General features: G+C 46.3%; 2 protein-coding genes across 2 annotated transcripts; both read left to right on the top strand.

The window, feature by feature from the left end:
- Window positions 1-2,660: 2,660 nt before the first annotated feature.
- Window positions 2,661-10,544, top strand: T265_09618 (hypothetical protein; the record flags this gene model as incomplete). The annotated part of the gene is made up of 7 exons (XM_009175739.1): window positions 2,661-2,673; window positions 2,734-3,212; window positions 3,420-3,630; window positions 3,692-3,869; window positions 3,918-4,065; window positions 7,535-7,643; window positions 10,441-10,544. 7 exons carry the CDS (start codon window positions 2,661-2,663, stop codon window positions 10,542-10,544), a joined length of 1,242 nt encoding a protein of 413 aa, XP_009174003.1.
- Window positions 10,545-14,604: 4,060 nt separating this feature from the next.
- T265_09619 (hypothetical protein) lies at window positions 14,605-18,651 on the top strand (the record flags this gene model as incomplete). Its single annotated transcript, XM_009175740.1, is given in 5 exon segments — window positions 14,605-14,679; window positions 15,081-15,285; window positions 17,158-17,232; window positions 18,428-18,509; window positions 18,528-18,651. 5 exon segments carry the CDS (start codon window positions 14,605-14,607, stop codon window positions 18,649-18,651), a joined length of 561 nt encoding a protein of 186 aa, XP_009174004.1.
- Window positions 18,652-19,151: the final 500 nt, after the last annotated feature.

Consider the following 19,151-nt stretch of genomic DNA (forward strand, 5'->3'; position numbering starts at 1 on the left):
GAACCAAACTGATCAACATCTTGACTGGTGTCTTGTTTGCAAGTTTGTAGAAGATGGCGAGCATAAATTATATTCTTAGGACGACGTACAACTTACTGCAAGCCATGCTGGTTGAAAATGTTGGATTACACACGCAACTTACTGGACGTTGCTGTAGAGGACACCGGAATGATTTCTGGTCACTTGGAAAAGGCGTCAATCAAAACCACATAGGAAGTGCCACATATCGACCCTACGTAATCGATGTGGATCTGACATCAAGGCTTCTCAGGTCGAGGCTAGGGAACCGGTAGTTGATGTGGTGGGTTCTAGGCAGCTTGTTGACATAGGGAACAGCGTTTTACAGATTCAGTAATGTGCTTTCTCGCATTCTTCTGACCAACGCCATGGGACGTCCCTTCCGAGCAATTTATTTGGTGGGGATCGAATGCCGTGTAGCGAAGACAAGAATGCCGAATAATAGCTGATTAACTCCAAAAGGGTCGCAATGATGGAACATCCTCAGGAGGTGGAATCTGTTGTATGGGATCAGGATGACGACCAGACGCGTGGAAAATGAAGCCGAGATACTTCTTAGCTGTCAAAAAGAATTCACATTTCTCAGGACGGAGGCAGGGGCCATTGTCCTGAATGCGCAACAAAACGGCATTGATCCGACCAACAAGCCATTCGGGTGGAGCAGCAACGATTAGCACGTCGTCCAGGTATGCGACCACACCTGGAATGCCAGGAAATGATGCCTATCAATTGCTGGGTCAGTTTTGACGCCTAACGGGAAACGGGTGTATTGATACAGCCTGCGGTGTGTGTTGATTATCAACAGGGCGTGATTCTGGTGCGAATTCAACTTGAAGATATGCTTCAGCAAGGTCGATTTTCGCGATGAAATTCCTACCGTTCAGAACAGTGAATAGATCGTAGGGCACTGGTAGTGGATAGTCATTTAGACTGGTTGAGAAATCGGCACATATGCGGATGTCACCGTTGGGTTTCTTCACCATAACGATTGACATTGCCAAGGCAGAGTATGCTTCAGGGGACACAACCCCTTGTTCCGGTCGTTGAAGTTCGGCATCTATCAGTAGGGGGGAAGCATACGTGATTTGTTTCTTTGGACGGAAGACTGGCATAACGCCTGGCAGGAGGTAGAGGACTGATTGTGTCGCAGTGCATTGACCGAGACCGGATAGGAAACCAACTGGAAATCGCTTGATAAAGTCAGATGCATAATGTGGATGTGCCGTGGGAGACTGAACTGCATTGCAAATGACACGGATTGGAATGTCGGCTAACCCCAAGCGGTCAAACCAATCAATAGCCAATAAGTTCAGCTCAGCTGCGTTACGTAACACGACCCCACAAGTGTAGTTCCCCGAAAAGAGCACAGCATTGAAGCTCACCGGAATGTTTTAGCTCTCCACCACAGGCACTGGTAGCAGTTCGAGCCGCCTGTCTGATCGGAAGTTGCCCAAGCGTGTGCCACAGCTTTTCCGAAATGATGGTGCTGTCCGACGCAGTGTCCAACTGCAGACAGACTGGGTTACTATTGACAGTGGCTGTCAGATACTTTCGGTGGCCTAGGGTGTTGATACGGAACATAGACTGCAAACTGAGAGAGGAACCAACGGAGTTCGATTTCGGTTTGGGGCGGACGCCTGATGACTGACAATACTCATCTTTGTGTCTCACGGGTTTACATTGGCGGTACCGATGCTGTTTGTAGGGCAGAACCTGACGAAGCGCCAGGCTCCTCAGTGTCAACATTGTGAAGGTGGTGTCTTTGGGCCTTTGTTTAGCTTCGGACCAGAATACTGTATGGCCGATCTGTTCGGGCCGGAGTTGATAGAGCCAGGTTGTTGCGTGGACTTCCAAGTTGGAACATCGTGGTATCACGCTTCCGGTTGAGCAATCGAGTTTTCGAGGTGATGGCCTGCAGCATCATTGATGGGTCCTGCCCGACGCGGCTGAGGGGTCGGGTACGGATTTCTGCATCCGTCGGGGATTTTAGACCTCATATGAAAATCAGCGACTTCAACTTATCTTCCGTTAACAATCCGAGTTTGGACCGTTCGCATTCCCGGTCCACCATGCCAGAATAAGTGAGGAAGTCGTCTGTATCACTTTTCACCAGCTTCAGGTGCCGATAACGGATGTTGAAAATTGACGTCTGCTCGCCAAATATTTGCGAAAGCTTGTGAACTGTTTCGCCAAATGTGAAGTCACGTTCGTTCTTTGGAAAAATATAGTTAGCGTACTTATCATGCTCTGCGGGTCCAAGTTTATGGAGGAGGCGAACCTTCCAACTATCATCCTGAATCGAAAACTTGATCCTAAGCAGGTCTTCATAGCTCTGAAACTAGGCATCGAGATTTCATAGCAAAACTCGTTGATATTGCCAGCGATTCCGTCAACTGACTGTGGGAAGATCGACGCAGTCGGTGAAGCCAAAAATGTAGTTGATAGTCCCTCCGTAAGTACAGTTGTTGCCCAAACATTACTTTCAGTTGATCTGCCTTCATCTTGCATCACCAAGTATGTTACGGTTTCGAAAAAGCAGCGAGCAAACAACAATATGCGCGAACTGTGACGATATTATATCCCCAACTATGTTTCCTGATCCCTACTCCTAGTACAGCGGTATAGTGAGAAGACAAACAAAAATGCCGGGAGTTCGTTAGCACACACAAAGATACAGAGTTTTTTTTGGGATATTGATATTTCCAACATTCATAGTCCTCTTATGTGGGCGAGATGACCCAAGTGGTTATGGCGCGAATTTACTGACCGGAAGGTCCGTGGTTCAAACCCGACCTCTGCCTCTCGACTTTCCCTGTCTAGGCTTGGGCAACCTGGCAGTATCACAGCCCCCGTGCCTTTTTCGAGTGGCATGGCAGCTAGGCCCTAGAAGGGTGCTAAAGCTGAACGTAGTCCTCTTATACGAACCTCAGGAACCGACACGAACTTACCGAATCAAATCGTCATTAAGACGCTGTCGATCGGATGACTTCAGGTGGTCCCGCACCTTCAATGGTTCCCACCTCCCAGTCTCCAGCTGTAGGGCTGATCTGCTCACTGGTATACTGTCCTACCCGTACCCTCGTTGTGTACCGCTTAACTGTTTTGGCCCGCGCACTACACAGTCTTGTTCGTACTTTTTAATGAAGTGTTGGTTGATTCTCGAGCTTTGCCAGAATGACCAAGAAAGCCAGACGGTGATCCGCCGTCCGATTAAGAACTCATGACGCCCATTAATAGTTCGCAAACTAGCAGGTTAATTTCGTGCACATGTTTTCAATTTCTCTAAACTCATTTCAGCCTAACTTCCCTATCGCCTTCTCATAAGTCTTACCGCCAGTTGCCTGAGTTTTACGTGGTCACTCTGCAACCCTATATCCGTGACTGTTCTCCCAGTGCATTAGTCCCCGTCTCTGTGCAATCCATCACCCCACAGCATGAGTACTTTCAAAAAGTTCTTTGGTTCCAAGAAAAATGATGCTGGCAATGCCAAAGCTGCAGCCAAACAGCTGGAAGAAACCAGAGATTTGTTGACCAAGAAGTCTGAGTTCCTCGAGAAGAAAATTGAAGAGGAACTAAACACCGCCAGACGTTATGGAATGAAAAACAAGAAAAGTGAGGTTATATGCGAATTCATTTACCACTGTCCTTCTCTCTCTCTCTCTCGCGTTGTCAGTGGCCTTGAAAGCCCTTGCCCGTAAAAAGGGTTATGAGAACCAATTACAAAAGATCGACAACACTATCCTGATTGTTGAAAGCCAACTACAAGCCTTGGACAATGCCGGCATGAATTTGGAGGTTTTCCGTGTCCTGAAAAATACTTCAGAGTCGATGAAGGGTTTACACAAAAATATGTGAGTTATTTGAGCTGTTTTTTGATTAGTTTACCGTGTTTTATGTAGGAAGCTTGATAACGTGCAGGATATTATGGATGATATCGCAGAGCAGCGAGAAATAGCGCAGGAAATATCGGACGCGATCTCTAATCCGGCCACTTTTGGTCTCGAGATCGATGACGATGAACTGGCTCGTGAGTTGGAAGCCCTCCAGGTTAGTTCTGACTTGTTTTTTTTCACCCGTGTGACCTGTATGTATGTGTACGTGTCATTTGCACAGTACTTCTTTTCCTCACGCCTGTCTGCACTTCATTTCTTTTGGAGAAATCGTGGTTTTCTGTCCATTTCACTCGCCTTATGTGCGTGCGACATTTGTACAATTGCCAAAACGTGTTTGAGAAGACGGGAAGTATAAGCAGTAGTCTGTTTTCGCCCACCTGCAGAAATTAAGGTGGATCAACTGACGGCATGAGGTCAGGGTCGATGTGGCATAAGACTGTCTGTAAATGTGTTATTCATGTTTGCGTGTGGGCCGGATTGCTGACAGAGCGTCCAGACGGAAGTATAAGCAGTAGTCTGTTTTCGCCCCACCTGCACTGCTATGTGCAGAAAGTAAGGTGGATCAACTGACGGCATGACGCCTGGGTCGATGTGGCATAAGACTGTTTGTAAATGTGTCATTCATGTTTGCGAGTGGGTCGGATTGCTGACAGAGCGTCCAAAACTAGACGGGAGGACGATTAGGGCCATCAACCAAAAAAACCGTTCAGCTGTAGCACCCTTCCGATGCCTCACTGCCATGCCACCCGTAGGTTGCAGGAGGGCTGGATACTGCCAGGTTGCTCAAGCCTAGACAGGGGAAGTCGAGATCCAGAGGTCGGGTTCGAACCATGGCTCTTTCGGTCAGTAAATTCGCGCTGTAACCACTTGAGCCCGTCAACCAAAGCCTTTGGCTCATAAGGCTAACCGAAAGGCAGAGTTGGTTGGCGTGAGGCTGTCAGAGCAACGTGCATTTTTAAGGAGCATGTCGCCACATATGTTCTGACCCAAAACCTGAAGGACTAGGAGCCCCATCGACCAACCTGGTAATGGGGGAGGTTCTGTAAGTGTCTGACTTACACTTCCAGTATATCCGGTCGGGCCCCTTCGTAACAGACCCAAATTTGATGGGCGAGCGAATGGGTGGAGTGTAGTATTTCTTCGCCAGTCGAGAAGGATGCTGCTGTCTGTGCCCCCCTTTGGAATACCGTAAACCTCACTGGGTCGGTGTAAACAGGATTACGAAACGTTTAGAAAACGAGATGTTCAAATGAGCGTTCCTGGATTGGAGAGTTGCCTGAATGTTTGCGTGCCCAGGTCACGCCATCGCACAAGAACGAATCAGACGTCTAGATCCTCTAATTCTCCAAACTTGATTTCGTTTCAGTAGAGATTTCGCTGGGAAACACCAAAAGTACGCGTCTCACAAAACTCGGAGAGTTTGAAACCCAAGGCCTTCTGGCCACTGAACGCTCAACTGTTTGGTCAGAAACAGCCGATCAGCTGTGAGATTTCTTTCTTAGAAGTAGTCACTCGAGGAGCCACGTGATATGATTTCCGTGGGAATGAAGGGAAAGTGGCGTTATGTCCTGACTAATGGCGACCTATCCCACTACTGTCCAACCGCTTCTAACCTAAAGGTCAAGTGTTCAACTTCTGGCCGGACGGTCAAAATTCTCTGAGTTTTGTGAGATAGGCACTGATGGTGACTCTCGATAAAGGTGAAACAACTGTACAGTGCTTCTGAACTGTTCAGTATTGATTGGTTCCACTGACTTGGTGAACTCTTTATTGAAACGTTTCGAATCCCCTCACCACTACCAATGGGTACAGTTTGTTAAGTGTGGAAACAACGGCTAATCTAAAGTATCACCTTGGATGATTTGCTTTAGTGCAGCAAAAAGATACAAGCCGCTGGGTTTGTCTACTTCACTTGCTTTCATCGGTTTCAGTAACAAAACACGGAACGTTTATAAGACAGGCGTATTGCAACGAACAGTGAGAGAAATAACGATAATATTTTACAACTTGGGAAGTGAGGGCAGTCCCCAGTTTCAGAGCAGACAGGCCATTCGTTTAGTGTCAATAAGATATGCTACAACGCCTAGAATGAAGCCTGTGGGTCACACAGATGAGGTCTTTTACGTACGTGATAACATGGCGTATTAAATGACGAGTGTAAACCATGCTACCGGATAGGTTTAATTCAAAGTTGATCCAATCGGAGCTGTGTGCTGCTGCTGCTGTGTGGTTACATTTGAGTATACGAAGCGCGCATCCTTTCAGGCGGAATTACCACCACAAAAAAGCGGACGGTTTCATGTGCTTGCTACGCAGACCTACAAACATCTGCCTTAAGATGTATCCCGCGACCTAATTGGGACTTGTTTCAACCACTCCAGACCAACTGTCCCAGTTTGTCCAACCACGTGTTGGCCAAAAGTTCACATGCCGTCATGGTCGATCCGAATTCGCGTTAGTTCTACCCTGGGCCACATCGGTTTCTGACGCTGCGCACAAATACATTCGGACTACTCATACGAAAAATGACGTCGTTCGCAAGTTGTTGCATTCGTGACCTTTACCCAGTTATCTTCAGCCATTGGTCTATTTTGTGGTCATTATCTTCGATTCAGTCTTTAATACACTTTTTACAACTGCGAGATTTGACGGATCTTTGCTAAAAGGTGAATTTAAAGTTTACATCCGTTTTGGAAGGAACCAACAGTGTCCATACTTCCATGTCGTGGAGACACAGAGTCAAGCTGAGAAAGTTTTTAAAGTTGACCTTGCGACGCAAAACTGGGTGATTCTCAACCCGATAGGTAAGGTGGAGTTTACTATTCGCCTCGGTTTGAGCTCTTGGTTGTTGGTCGCCAAGCGGATTTGTATCCATGACCGCATGAGGCCAACGTGGCACCGTCGCCCATCGGTACTGCACAGGCTGGACATATGCGATATTTGTCTTCTAGGGCTGTTCACTCAGCCACTTTCAAGAACCCGACCTCCGCCTCTCGACTTCCCCTGTCCGTCCAGCCTTGAGCAGTATGACAGTATCGCAGCCCTCCCACTTCCTTCGCGAGGTATGTGAATTTTCGCCGAACTTTATTGAACCACTCACACCAGACGCGTCACCCGACGAATGTACCCAGTGTCAGAAGGCGTTGTTGCTCAGTCAGGTAACTTGGATGCAGATTTCTTTGTGCTTAAATCACAACACTGTAAATGGGGTCCGGAACCATCAGGGTTGTTGCTCCAGACGATGATGAGGACGCAACACAAACACCACATTTTAGAGTCGATTCACTGAAGTTTTCAGAGACTTTTTGTAGCTCTATGAGCGTCCCAACTCGACTGGAGAGAAGCCAACAACTGGCAGACAAGAACCACTTGACGGAGAACTCAAAGAAACAAGATTTGACATCCTGCTTACTGAAAAGAGCTTTCATATAAGATAATTTGCGTTGTTTCTCCAAAAGATATTAGTTTCCGTTTTCCCCGCGTTGTGTGCTAACAAATGTCATCTGAAATCAGGATTAGACACCGTACCCTTCCTGGTTCTTTCATTTCACAATGATGAACATGTACTGGTAAACTTGTGTGTTTGTCTCACCAATGTCTTTGTCGTTGTCCTCCTGTTCTAGGCGGAAGACCTGGAGAGGCAGATGTTGGATGTAGGTCCGTTGCCCGACGTCCCAAGCATTCCGAGCCACGAAATTGCAGGTCCCTCCACGGTCAAACCTCAAGCCGATAGTAAGTTGACCTTTTCATTTGATTCGTTGGTCCTGGAGTAGGCCAGTCTGTTCCTCATCCAGGTGTAAACGAACAGCTCAATATATGACCATTGTGATTTATTGATTGTGTCCAGACCAAAGTACTTCCAGCATAGTTGCTCATCCATTATTACGCTTAGTTGATTCACAATGTCGCAACTGCTCGTGACAACAAGCTAAATGACGGCAACTACCTGAGGCGTTCTCATGTGAAAGATCAGATATGATTTAATACATTATGTCACGTGATAGACCATACTGGTAGAATCCTGCTCCATGCGGTTGTTGTTGTCGTTTCTGGCTACCCGAGATTTCTCGACAGACGCTAATCCTTATCTTTATTGAAGCGTACTGGTAGACCACACCTGAGTTCGTGCTCAGGTGTGTTCGCAACACCGACACCGTGCTTTCGTCGCAAACTACTACTCTCAATGGCACACAAAGTTGGTTTTCATAGGAGACTCAACTGAATCCAGCGCAAAGTTGGTTTTCATAGGAGACTCAACTGCATCCAGCCGAATCTGTCGTTTATGACGGCCCGCTTCAACTGAATGTGCTGCACCAGGTCGCCTCATGTTTCGGTTGATACGACATTCGGAATGTCGCAACACGTTGTTCTCTGTACGTAGCACATTTCTCATAAGGTTGCTGAAAACTCCTCGACAGCCCAAGACCGGTTTTGCCCTTCGTGGGGCTCATCAGGTAGGCACCATCAACCTTATGTTCTACTGGAGCCAAACTTGAACAGATTTTATCAGGTACTCCCATTTGCGCACGAATTTGGTTTTGACGGGAGGCTCAACTGAATCCAGTTGAAGCGGACCATCATAAAGGACAGATTCAGCTCGATTCGGTTGATTCTGCCTTCAGAACCAAATTAGTGTGCAAACGACTGTGTTGTGCAAAATCTGGTATGTAGTAGGCAGAAATAGTGTGCAAACGACTGTGTTGTGCAAAATTTGGTATGTAGTAGGCAGTAAAGCATCATCGTCAATACTGATGTTGATGATCATGAGGTTGGCGGGAACTCGATGGCGCATCATCGTCAACACTGATGTTGCTGTCTTAGATGGTCATGAGGTTGGCGGAAACTCGATGAATTCGCCTACCTCATGAGACCTAAGGATGACGGAACATTTCGTGGCCACCAAAGAGTTTTCAGCAACCTCATGGCTTGTGTGTTCCGTCTAGTGTGAGTGAGGCTCATTGCTACATTGGACTGTCGAATGCGAATGCCCTCAAGGACATGCCCCGACAAGCTCGGACCTCTGTACAGCTTTCACTCATCTGAATTAACCCTTCTCAACAGTTTTTATCAAGATTGCAATCGTGCTGCTGTAAAAGGCTTTTTTTATCATCTCTGTCTGTTTCTGGAGTTCCCAACTGGAGCGTCATCCTTGTCATCATCATCATAAACAGCAGCATCAGTGTTCAAAACGATGCTTCACTGCCGTACATTTAGAATACAAGAACGACTCCTGTCAGAAATCTTGGTCCATGAAAAGTGGAATAAGTCAGTAGAAAAGTTTCTTTTGGACGCTACTGAACTGGACAGGCGGGTTGTCATTCCTTCCTTTGTATTGGCACGGTTATTTTGGACAGCCTACCCAAAACAGTGCCGTATCTGAGTTCCGCCTTGAACCGAGCTCATCAGTGGTCTACCTCATCGACCAGGTCGTTCAAAGGTGCGCACAAATTCGGCAAACCGAATGTGACTGACTATAACTGTGTCATGCGTATTCACGTAGCCTTGCGTACTGACTAGTAGTCAACCGAATAGTGAAGCCACAACAGCGTCCCGATAGCCCTGTCCAAAACAGAACACCGTCATTTGAATAAAATCGCTTGTTCCTATCTTTGAGGTTTTTGAGCTTTGAAGTTCGACCGGGTGTTTCTTGTGCACTAGTCCTCTCGAAGATGGCGCGTAGCGAAGGGGCCTCTTTCGAAATCGATCTCTGTTTGATAAAACATTCGATATCAAAGGAACGTTGTTGCCACCGCGTGTCAAACAAATCTCTCTTATGAGACCACACTATAATGCTGAATCGCCTGCCCGTTACAGTCTTTCTATCTAACTTATTTCCATACCTATTCCAGCGTCCCGATAGCCCTGTCCAAAACAGAACACCGTCATTTGAATAAAATCGCTTGTTCCTATCTTTGAGGTTTTTGAGCTTTGAAGTTCGACCGGGTGTTTCTTGTGCACTAGTCCTCTCGAAGATGGCGCGTAGCGAAGGGGCCTCTTTCGAAATCGATCTCTGTTTGATAGAACATTCCATATCAAAGGAACGTTGTTGCCACCGCGTGTCAAACAAATCTCTTTTATGAGACCACACTACAATGCCTGGGTTGCTGAATCGCCTGCCCGTTACAGTCTTTCTATCTAACTTATTTCCATACCTATTCCTTACAGCATCAGAGAAAGACCTCGAGGAGTTGATGGCATGGGCAGAGTAATCAACAACACGGTTTGCTAACCTACGCCCGTTCCTTGTAATTCCCACACCGCACTGCCGCGGGTCCCTTCATCCTACGCGCGGGATTCCCTGTGAATTCCTGGTGGCGTAATATGTTCATTAACTGATTTGATCTGACTTTTTTGATTTGTTACCAACTCCTCCTTCATACTAACACTCGTCACCCCCCTCACCACCTTCTCACAGCCACTCTTCTGGTTATTTTTCTAGCGCTTTTGTCGTTAACAAACGTACGACCCGTTTGCTTTCTTCACTCGCTGATGTTATTCCAACTGATATTTGCTTTCTGAACCCTCCCAGTTGAATTGTTGGCGGAGGACGTTCTCTCACCACCGCAAACCATTGATGATACGTTGTTCGTCGACTCTGTGACAAATTTTCCTATATTGGAAAAGAATGTTTAAAATAGAATTCAAGATTCTTTTTTTTGGAGGCTGAAGTTTCTGGCCACACCATTGTTATCTATGCACTGATCCAGTTTCAACTCCCATACCTGATACAGTTGTAGGACATATGTGTCCCTGGTGAATTCGTTGATTAGTTGCCGTTTTGAAAACCGGTCGATAAGCTCGACACGGAGGTCAACAACTCGAATTCGGCTCCGCTAATTAATTCGAAATTTTGTTTACGCGCACTTTTCGCCTCAGGAAAGCCCATTGGCAACTCGGTTTTGTTTATTGACTTCTGGTCCCACCTTGCTTTTTCGTCCACTACGTTAGCTTGAGGCAGCTTCTAATAAAGGTGGACACGGAAGTTTTTACAAGGTTACGGCAAAGGCTTTGTGATGAAGCGAGAAGCGTCTTGTTGCAAATGCTCGATCCTGATTGGCTCACATCCTGACCAATCAGCGCATTAATTCCTGAGATGACTATTTACCGTTTCACCTTCAGGCAAGTGTCGGCCTACGTCAGACCTGTTCGACTCATCTGGGGTTCTGCGCTGAGAGTCACTCAGTACAGTCAGATTTCGCAATAACTCCACGAGTGACCCAGATGCTTTTGAGATTTGTATGCTTCAGTTTTGTTGACTTACCCTCAGCTCAGTCAGATTTATCTCGTATCACTGATTCAATAGACAGCGGTGAATGGTCTACTCACAGTACAGTTGTCTTTTATCCATAGGTACCAATACCCTAGCTGCTAAACTTGTGATATCTACAAAGTTTGACACCGTCACGGATGGTGTTTTTTTGGTAATTTACCTCGAAGTAAGTGTGGTCAGTCCCTGGGATTTCACCTGGCGGCCATCCCACTGGTACAGGAGTTTCGATTACCTGATACACAGAACAGCAGCAGCCAATCTCAGGCTTCCCACAACTCGGTCGCCGGTTCCACCTGTATACATGTATGTGATCCACGACCTGGCACGCAATTCGCCTAACAATATTCAGAACGTTATTGAGGTTACTCCCTCAATTCTATTAGACTTCCAATTAAAATATTCGGAAAATATCAGTCAATGCGGTTTCAACGTAATCACGACTTAAAACGCGAAGTTCCTAAAACATACGTCATGTTGTTTGCTGAGTTTGGATCACCTGCTGGTTTAGGTCACTTTGTTGACCCAAGGGACCTTGAACTCACAGATTCTGCAAAGTCACAGATTCAATTGGCTGCTCAACTGACATGAGCCATACACTATTTCAATCAAATAGATTAAAGGATGGTGGCATACAGCGGGGTGTTCAGAGAGAAATTCTGCCTAAAGGAACGTTCGAATAAGCGGGAGCGGCACTCTGGTAAGACTGAGGATCTAAACCACGTGCAAACGTTTTTTTTGGCCAATGAATTTGGGTGCAAGTCCAAGGGATTCAGGGGTTATAAACTCAGAGGTTGTTCGACCAAACACCACCACCATCATCATTGTCAGCTTAAGAACCGCGTACTCGTCGTACATTGGTTGTAGCTGTCGCAGTTTCGTTCATCGATGATTTGGGGGAGGGGGTAGGTAGCTGCGCATTGGAGGCGGGAGCTGATAAATTGGTGCATAAATCCAGCACTGTTAGTGAGCTGTCAAGTGGAGGGATTGGGAATGCAACCATGCATTGAAGGCAATAGCTTGGATGCACGAGCGCCATTGAGGGCGCGACTGGGTCATGTCTCACAATGTCTCTAACCATTGCTGTGACAGGTCTCGGGTCCCCATCCAGGAAGACGGCAATGACCAGCGCAGTTGAGTTTGCTGGTAATAGCTTATATACTTCGCTACCAAATCATTGTTTGACCACCTCTGGCTCTCTTCCACCCTTCACGTAGTTTCGCGAAGTTTCGGAAGTCGGTCAACCGGCATACGCAACACGTGGCCAAGCCAGCGCAACCTATGCAGTGTGATCAGTTCATTTATCAAGGGTGAATTATTTCTCCCGAATGCCATTCGACGAACTTCAGCATTGCTGATCCGGTGTTCCCACCAGATTCGAGCAATGGTCCGAAGACATCGACAAATCACCGCTCTGATTGTCTGGGGTGTTATGTAACTAGATAACCACTCATGGTGATGTGAGGAGATCTGGTGATATTCGAGGGAGGGAATTTCAGTGAAGCCAATCTATGCTGAGAAGTTGAGATGCGAAGCATCTCATCTTATTGGGGATCGTCAACAGTGTGCATCTCACGATGCCCAGAGAATTTCGAAGAGGCTACCTTCCGGCCAGTGGGTAAACACTATCTTTTGGCCACGCGTGGCTGATCAGCGGTGTGATAGCTCACACTCAGACAGGATGTAACGCCTCTCATCTTCTGAGCAAGGAAACCACATAACGTGGTCACTTATTGACTGGCTCCTCGAATGACGACTTCTCAGATGACAGTTATCTCAAACATCAAGTGTGTACTCCACTGTTCCCCAAGTTTGAAATATGAAATTGAAGAAGTCTCCTTGTCTGATAACAATGCGTATACACTAGGCTTAAGTAAAACACTGGGTTTCATTTGGTCGCGAATGCAAATAGGCTACATTTTCAATGGTGGTGACAAGTTCGATCTGGATGTCCAACGTGGCTTCGCTGCCGTTTGAATCAATCTCACGTCAGCTGAAAGTACAACGCGGGTTTTTGCCGTGATTTTTTGTGAAACGCAACTATCGGTTTCCCGCAAAGGACGAAAACGCGGGGCGTAGAAGGCCTAGAAGCTGACCCACAGGCCACGTGCTAAAAACAATTCGTTCGTTGTCAGCTGACCCTAACTCAACTCTCATCCGATCCGGAGCTCAATGATCGATAGATGAGATACAAGGTTGAATTCTACTCATCAGTCCATGTACTGCAGGAAACAAGCGCCCTGAGGCTGAAGACCCTTGCCGAGCCATTGATCAATCATCCGGCGCAATCAGGATGTTTTGATTTTATTGATTTATCGTATTGACTCACACCCACAAATTGATGTCACATATGCTGTCCGTCTTGTGATAGACGGAAATTTGTGAAACTCATTCATTCCGAAACGCTGCTGTTTCTCCTTTCTCCTCTATGTTGAACACTAGCTGAATGGAGCCATTTGTCACAAAATAACTGGCCAGGCTTTACTTTGAAACTGGATATCGTCTTTGGTGCCTGTGGCAACTGCTTGTCGTTTAGTAGCTTTTCTTGGTTATTTGATTTCTATGCCTCTGGTATGCTTCGTTTCAACTGCAAACGGTGTGAGACTTGTAATACCTGTGGGGTTGGAATATTCCCGGGGAAGAAGACCAGAGCAGCTTTTGTGAACTTGCGTTACCTGTGACATAGGCATGACATCAGTCTATTCGTCAAAAGGCAAGATTGCTCAAGCGGTTAGAGCGCGAATTCACTGACCGGAAGGTCCGTGGTTCGAACCCGACCTCTGCCTGTTGATAACAAGGCAGCAGAAGGGTGTTACAGGTGAACTTTTTTCAAGGATCGCCTTTATAATGCTGCGGTGCGCTTCCTATTACTGTACGGATCAGAGACCTGGCCACTGCGAACCGACGACACCAAAAGACTTTCAGTATTTGACCATCGATGTCTTCGAAGCATTGCTCGAGTCTGGTGGGAACAACCGGATCAGCAATTCTTAAGCACGTCGAACGGTATTCGGGAAAAATAACTCACCCTTGATAAATGAACTGATCACACTGCATAGGTTGCGCTGGCTTGGCCACGTGTTGCGTATGCCGGTTGACCGACTTCCTCGAAGGGCTCTTTTCGCGAAACTACGTGAAGGGTGGAAGAGAGCCAGAGGTGGTCAAACAATGATTTGGTAGCGAAGTATAAAAGCTATTACCAGCAACCTCAACTGCGCTGGTCATTGCCGTCTTCCTGGATGGGGACCCGAGACCTGTCACAGCAATGTTTAGAGATATTGTGAGACATGACCCAGTCGCGCCCTGAATGGCGCTCGTGCATCCAAGTTATTGCCTTCAATGCATAGCTCCCTTCACAATCCCCCCACTTGGAAGCTCACTGACAGTGCTGTATTTATGCATTAATTTATCATCCCCCCGCCTCCAATGCGCAGCCACCTACCTCACCTCACCAGATCATTGGTGAACGAAACTGTGGCAGCTACAACCACTGTACGACGGGTACGTGGTCCGTATACCTGACGATGATGATGATCTCGAATTAACCGGGTTGGATAATAATGCTCTTGGACGTTAATTTTCTATCATGTAACTACCGAGTGAACATGCTTGTAGATACTGAGGGCCTTTGCAATAAGCGTGACTATCTGGGTCACCAGGTGCCTTGTGGCGAACAGTAGGCGAGTGGAACTGCGCATCTGCACGTCACGTGCTTTGTGGCGTTTTCAGAGTGAGGTTGCAGAGAAATATCGTAGTCGTCAGATATTAATCATGGATCGTTTGTCACGGATTTGTTCACCAATAACTTAGGACATTTCGGGTCGTAGCTCCAAGCCATGGAGTTGCTTAGGCTACCAATCGTATGCCTAGAGTGTAAATACTTTCTTCGTGTACCACGTGAGTGTCAACCTCCAACGCAAACGGCAGTGGTTTACAATTACATAACCAGCGGATTTTTCATGAAGGAAACTACTCATGAGGTTGCTGAAAACTCTTCGACAGCCCACGACCGGTTTCGCCCTTCTTGGGGCTCATCAGTTAGGCGCAGTCCCCTAGTTTCCATCAACATTATGTTCTATTTGAACCCGAATCTGATTGTTCTTTCACGTACTCGAATTCAGATTGTGCGCGGTGAGCTCGTTGAGCGTTTTGTTGGAACGGTAGCAACTGAACTCTGCTTAATTAGATGGAAGTTTGCACACAAATCAGTTTGTCTGCCGGGATCGGACCGGTCGCGGCTTATATTGATCACATTTAAAAAAATTGTAGTGGATATGTTATGGATTTCGTTTCAGAAACCGATCAAATCAGCCGACAGTTGGTCAGAAATCAGCTACTTCACTCAGCCTGTCGGAAGGCAAGCTGGTGCTCCGAATGAGGATGCTGAAGGGTTCGCGTAATATCTTTTCCCATTGGTTTGAAATCTCCTAATAGCTGCTGCTCCTACACTTGTCCCAGATTCCATTTCAAGCGATCCGTCTGTTAAAAAATGACAAAAAGATCGAATTTTGATATCCGAAAACGACCGGTGGTCCGCTAGCATTCCTTGGTCGTAAAGCAGTCATAAATTCATCTTTTAGTTGTCCGTCTATCTACGATGATGTCGTAAACCGTGTGTGTAAATTCATCTTTTAGTTGTCCGTCTATCTACGATGATGTAAACCGTGTCTGTCCCGTATGCTTTCTCACTGTTTGAGGTCGAATGGAATATCGCATCTAAACAGCAGTATCGTTGTTCAAATTTCAGAGGTCAGACTGTCTCTGGTCCACGAAGAGTTGTTGTTAGTGTCTGATAGCGAGAATGGGCGATGTCTGTTGGATGCATCCAGGACAGACGTGTTCGCTACTTGTGAAGGAATCGCGGGATTTCGCCACAAATTCCAGTCCATAGCCCCAAACGTCGTCCCGGCAGGAAGTGATTGTAGACTTGTTTAACTGATAAGTTGGACCTCTATGTGGCATGAGTACATTAATGCAACCGGTGAGACGAATAGTTCGTCACAAATTCGATCACATCGTTCACGACTGTCATTTGGCCGATGGCATTCTCGCACAAAAGCCGTTGGCTTCACTGAGTAGATTCCACTCCCAGCCATACCGGACAGACAGAACTATTTGGTGTCGACGAAGTGATTTGATCATCAATCTGAACGCTTCATGCTTGGTCCCTATTCTCTTTGTCCTCGGTGATCTAAGTGGTAGCAGCTGAGAAACTGAACTGTACTCGAATACAGCTGTCCTGTTTGCGAAATCGGTAATGCAGTGTCTGTCCCGGTTACTACCGACGGTTATGCATAACAGTGATTGAATCCTTAAAAAACATTCATGATTATCGAAAAAGTTTGGTGACAATCGGTAGGTTTATTGCTGGGCAACGTTTCGCTATTGACACAAAAGCTCCGTCAGGCCAAGTGACTAGGTTCCGAGATTGGCCGAGATTTAAGGTTGAAGGAGAACCATTCAGCTAAGTCAAGCTAAATCTCTGTTGGGTGTCGGCCGAGTGGTTTTTGTGTCTTAGGGTCGGTGAACAAGTGTTGGGCCCATGGTGAACCTGCATGTGTTTGGGTCCAATCTAGGGACTAGTTCTTCTGGTTCGGTCCATTTGATGATCCCTCTTGAACGTCGTTCGAACTTTCTGTCCGTCTGTGTGGGTGAGCTAGTGCTAAGATATTTTCATAAAGGAAACTACTCACAAGGTTGCGGAAAACTCTAAGATAGTTGTGTAAGTGGGATGCTGTGAACTTTAGCCGGGTCGGGATTTCCACCCCCACCCCTAGTTTTTGATAATGATTCTACGTGGATTGACAACCACACAGCCACTAGTCAACTCGGCTTATCTATGACCGCTTTCCATACGCTCGCCATTTCCACATTCTCGATTCCATTCACGCTGTGATGCTTGGTGATTTCCACCGCCTCGGCTATCAGCCGCTGCGTTGTGAATCGCAGTCCCCGTCTTAAAACTTCCGCATTCTTCAGATCAATTCTATATCCCGTGTCTAAGACATGTACCGCCATCGCTGAGTCTTTGGCCAGCGAACGAAACGGCCAGGGGTATGCAATTCTGATGAGCTCTTATAAGGGTGAAACTAGTGTCCAGTGGTGTGGACTCACCAGGATGCTTGCGCCGGGACAGCAGGACGATTGATCAAACGGGACTCATGTGAGTGCGCATTCTACAATCCCATAACCAACAACAACTAAGACGACTTTCAAACCGAATTTTTCGTTCAACACTATACATAAAATCACACATTTGGACGCTTTTGCTCTCCACGGATTTTACCTTCGAAGTTGTGTTCAAATCTCAACATTTTGGCATATCGGGGCTGGGTCAATTACCTATCATATGCCATCTAACTTGTGTAGGCTGGGATGATGCAGTAAGACAAATCCTTGCGAATGCTTACCACAAGCTTGTCTATCTCCAAAATATTTTGTTTTTCTGAGACACGCGTGTGAACTCACCGTCACGTGAAAATCAAAAATCAATATACCTTCGTCAGCCTGCAGCTTTTACTTCATGTGATGAGTTGACACACGTGTTCTGAAAGCCGCTCAGTAAACTTACTAAGCGAAATTCAGTGGTTCATTGTGACTGACACATGCATGGTTCGATGGACTGACTGAATTGATTTCCAAGTTCCATCGAGGGGTGAACTATCGATTTCAGAGCTGACAGTCCGCGCACTGATTGCTGGCGAAACGTTCGCAAACGAAGTCCCAAGATCCCCTTAATCTACAATCGTGAGCGAAATTTTGCTCCAGCACGTCCTTTCTTTGGAGTCACGACAATAATTGCACCAGGACAAAAGGAGTGATGTGGAATCGAACCTTACAAATCCAGCAAGCACCTACAACTAACCAGATTGTTTAAAATTTTTCCTCCACACTCTGCAATTGTACATATGATAAATCATTCTCCTAAATGTATCTTTTCCCAATGTACACAAAAAGTACTTTCTCCTCTGGTGACCTTTCATCGGGATGCCACCGTGGAAACAGCTGTTAGCAACTGAATTCTTTCCGTGTTTATTTTCTCCTCTCTCCAGGAGCCATGCCTCCTGAGTAGATATTGTGACTTGGCCAGGGCTATTTCATACGTAAGTCACAGCAAGATCTACGCAGCAAGCCATCCATCCGTATCACAGTGCTCACAGACAGCAAGATCTACGCAGCAAGCCATCCATCCAGTGAAATAATTGATTGGTCAATGCCGCGGTACGCTCCATATTACTACACCGATAAGAAACATGGCCACTGCTCGCTGAGGACATCAAAAGACTTTCAGTATTTGAGTGTCGATGTCTGCGGAGCATTGCACGAGTCTGGTGAGAACACCGGTCCAGTATCGCTGAAATACGTCGAATGGTATTCGGAAGAAACAACTCACCCACGATTGATGAACTGGTCACACTGCATAGTTTACGCTGGCTTGACAACGTGCTGCGTATGCCAGTTGATCGACTGTGATGAACATGACTGATACCCTATTCATTGCTCTATTCATTATTCCCTTGTTTTACTATTACATATGGTGTACATATACGCCAATTCGAATACATACGTGCTGTTTGCTATGCTGCACTGAGTTCTGGACTTCTAGTTCGTTTGGTTATACCGATATACGTGCGAAACTTAATTCTCACATTTTGGCGTCGCGATTGGAGCGATTCATTATGCCTACCGAAATGGAATCATTAGATGTTAATTCAACTGCGCGAGACGTAGAGGATTATTTGGAATGGTTCGACACATGGTGTCTCACAAAATCTGATATGGATGCTAAGAAACTCACAGCATATTTCGTTCACTTCGTTGGTAAGGAGGCGTATACGTTGATAAAAAATTAGTATATTCTGAATTTCCAGTCGATATTTCCTACGCTGCATTGATGAAAAAATTCTTCAACACTTCAAGCCGATTAAATTCGTAGCAGCCGAAAGAGCTAGGTTCAATATGTTGACCCGCTC

The sequence above is a fragment of the Opisthorchis viverrini genome, assembly GCF_000715545.1.
Source record: "Opisthorchis viverrini unplaced genomic scaffold opera_v5_294, whole genome shotgun sequence".
NCBI lineage: Eukaryota > Metazoa > Platyhelminthes > Trematoda > Opisthorchiida > Opisthorchiidae > Opisthorchis > Opisthorchis viverrini.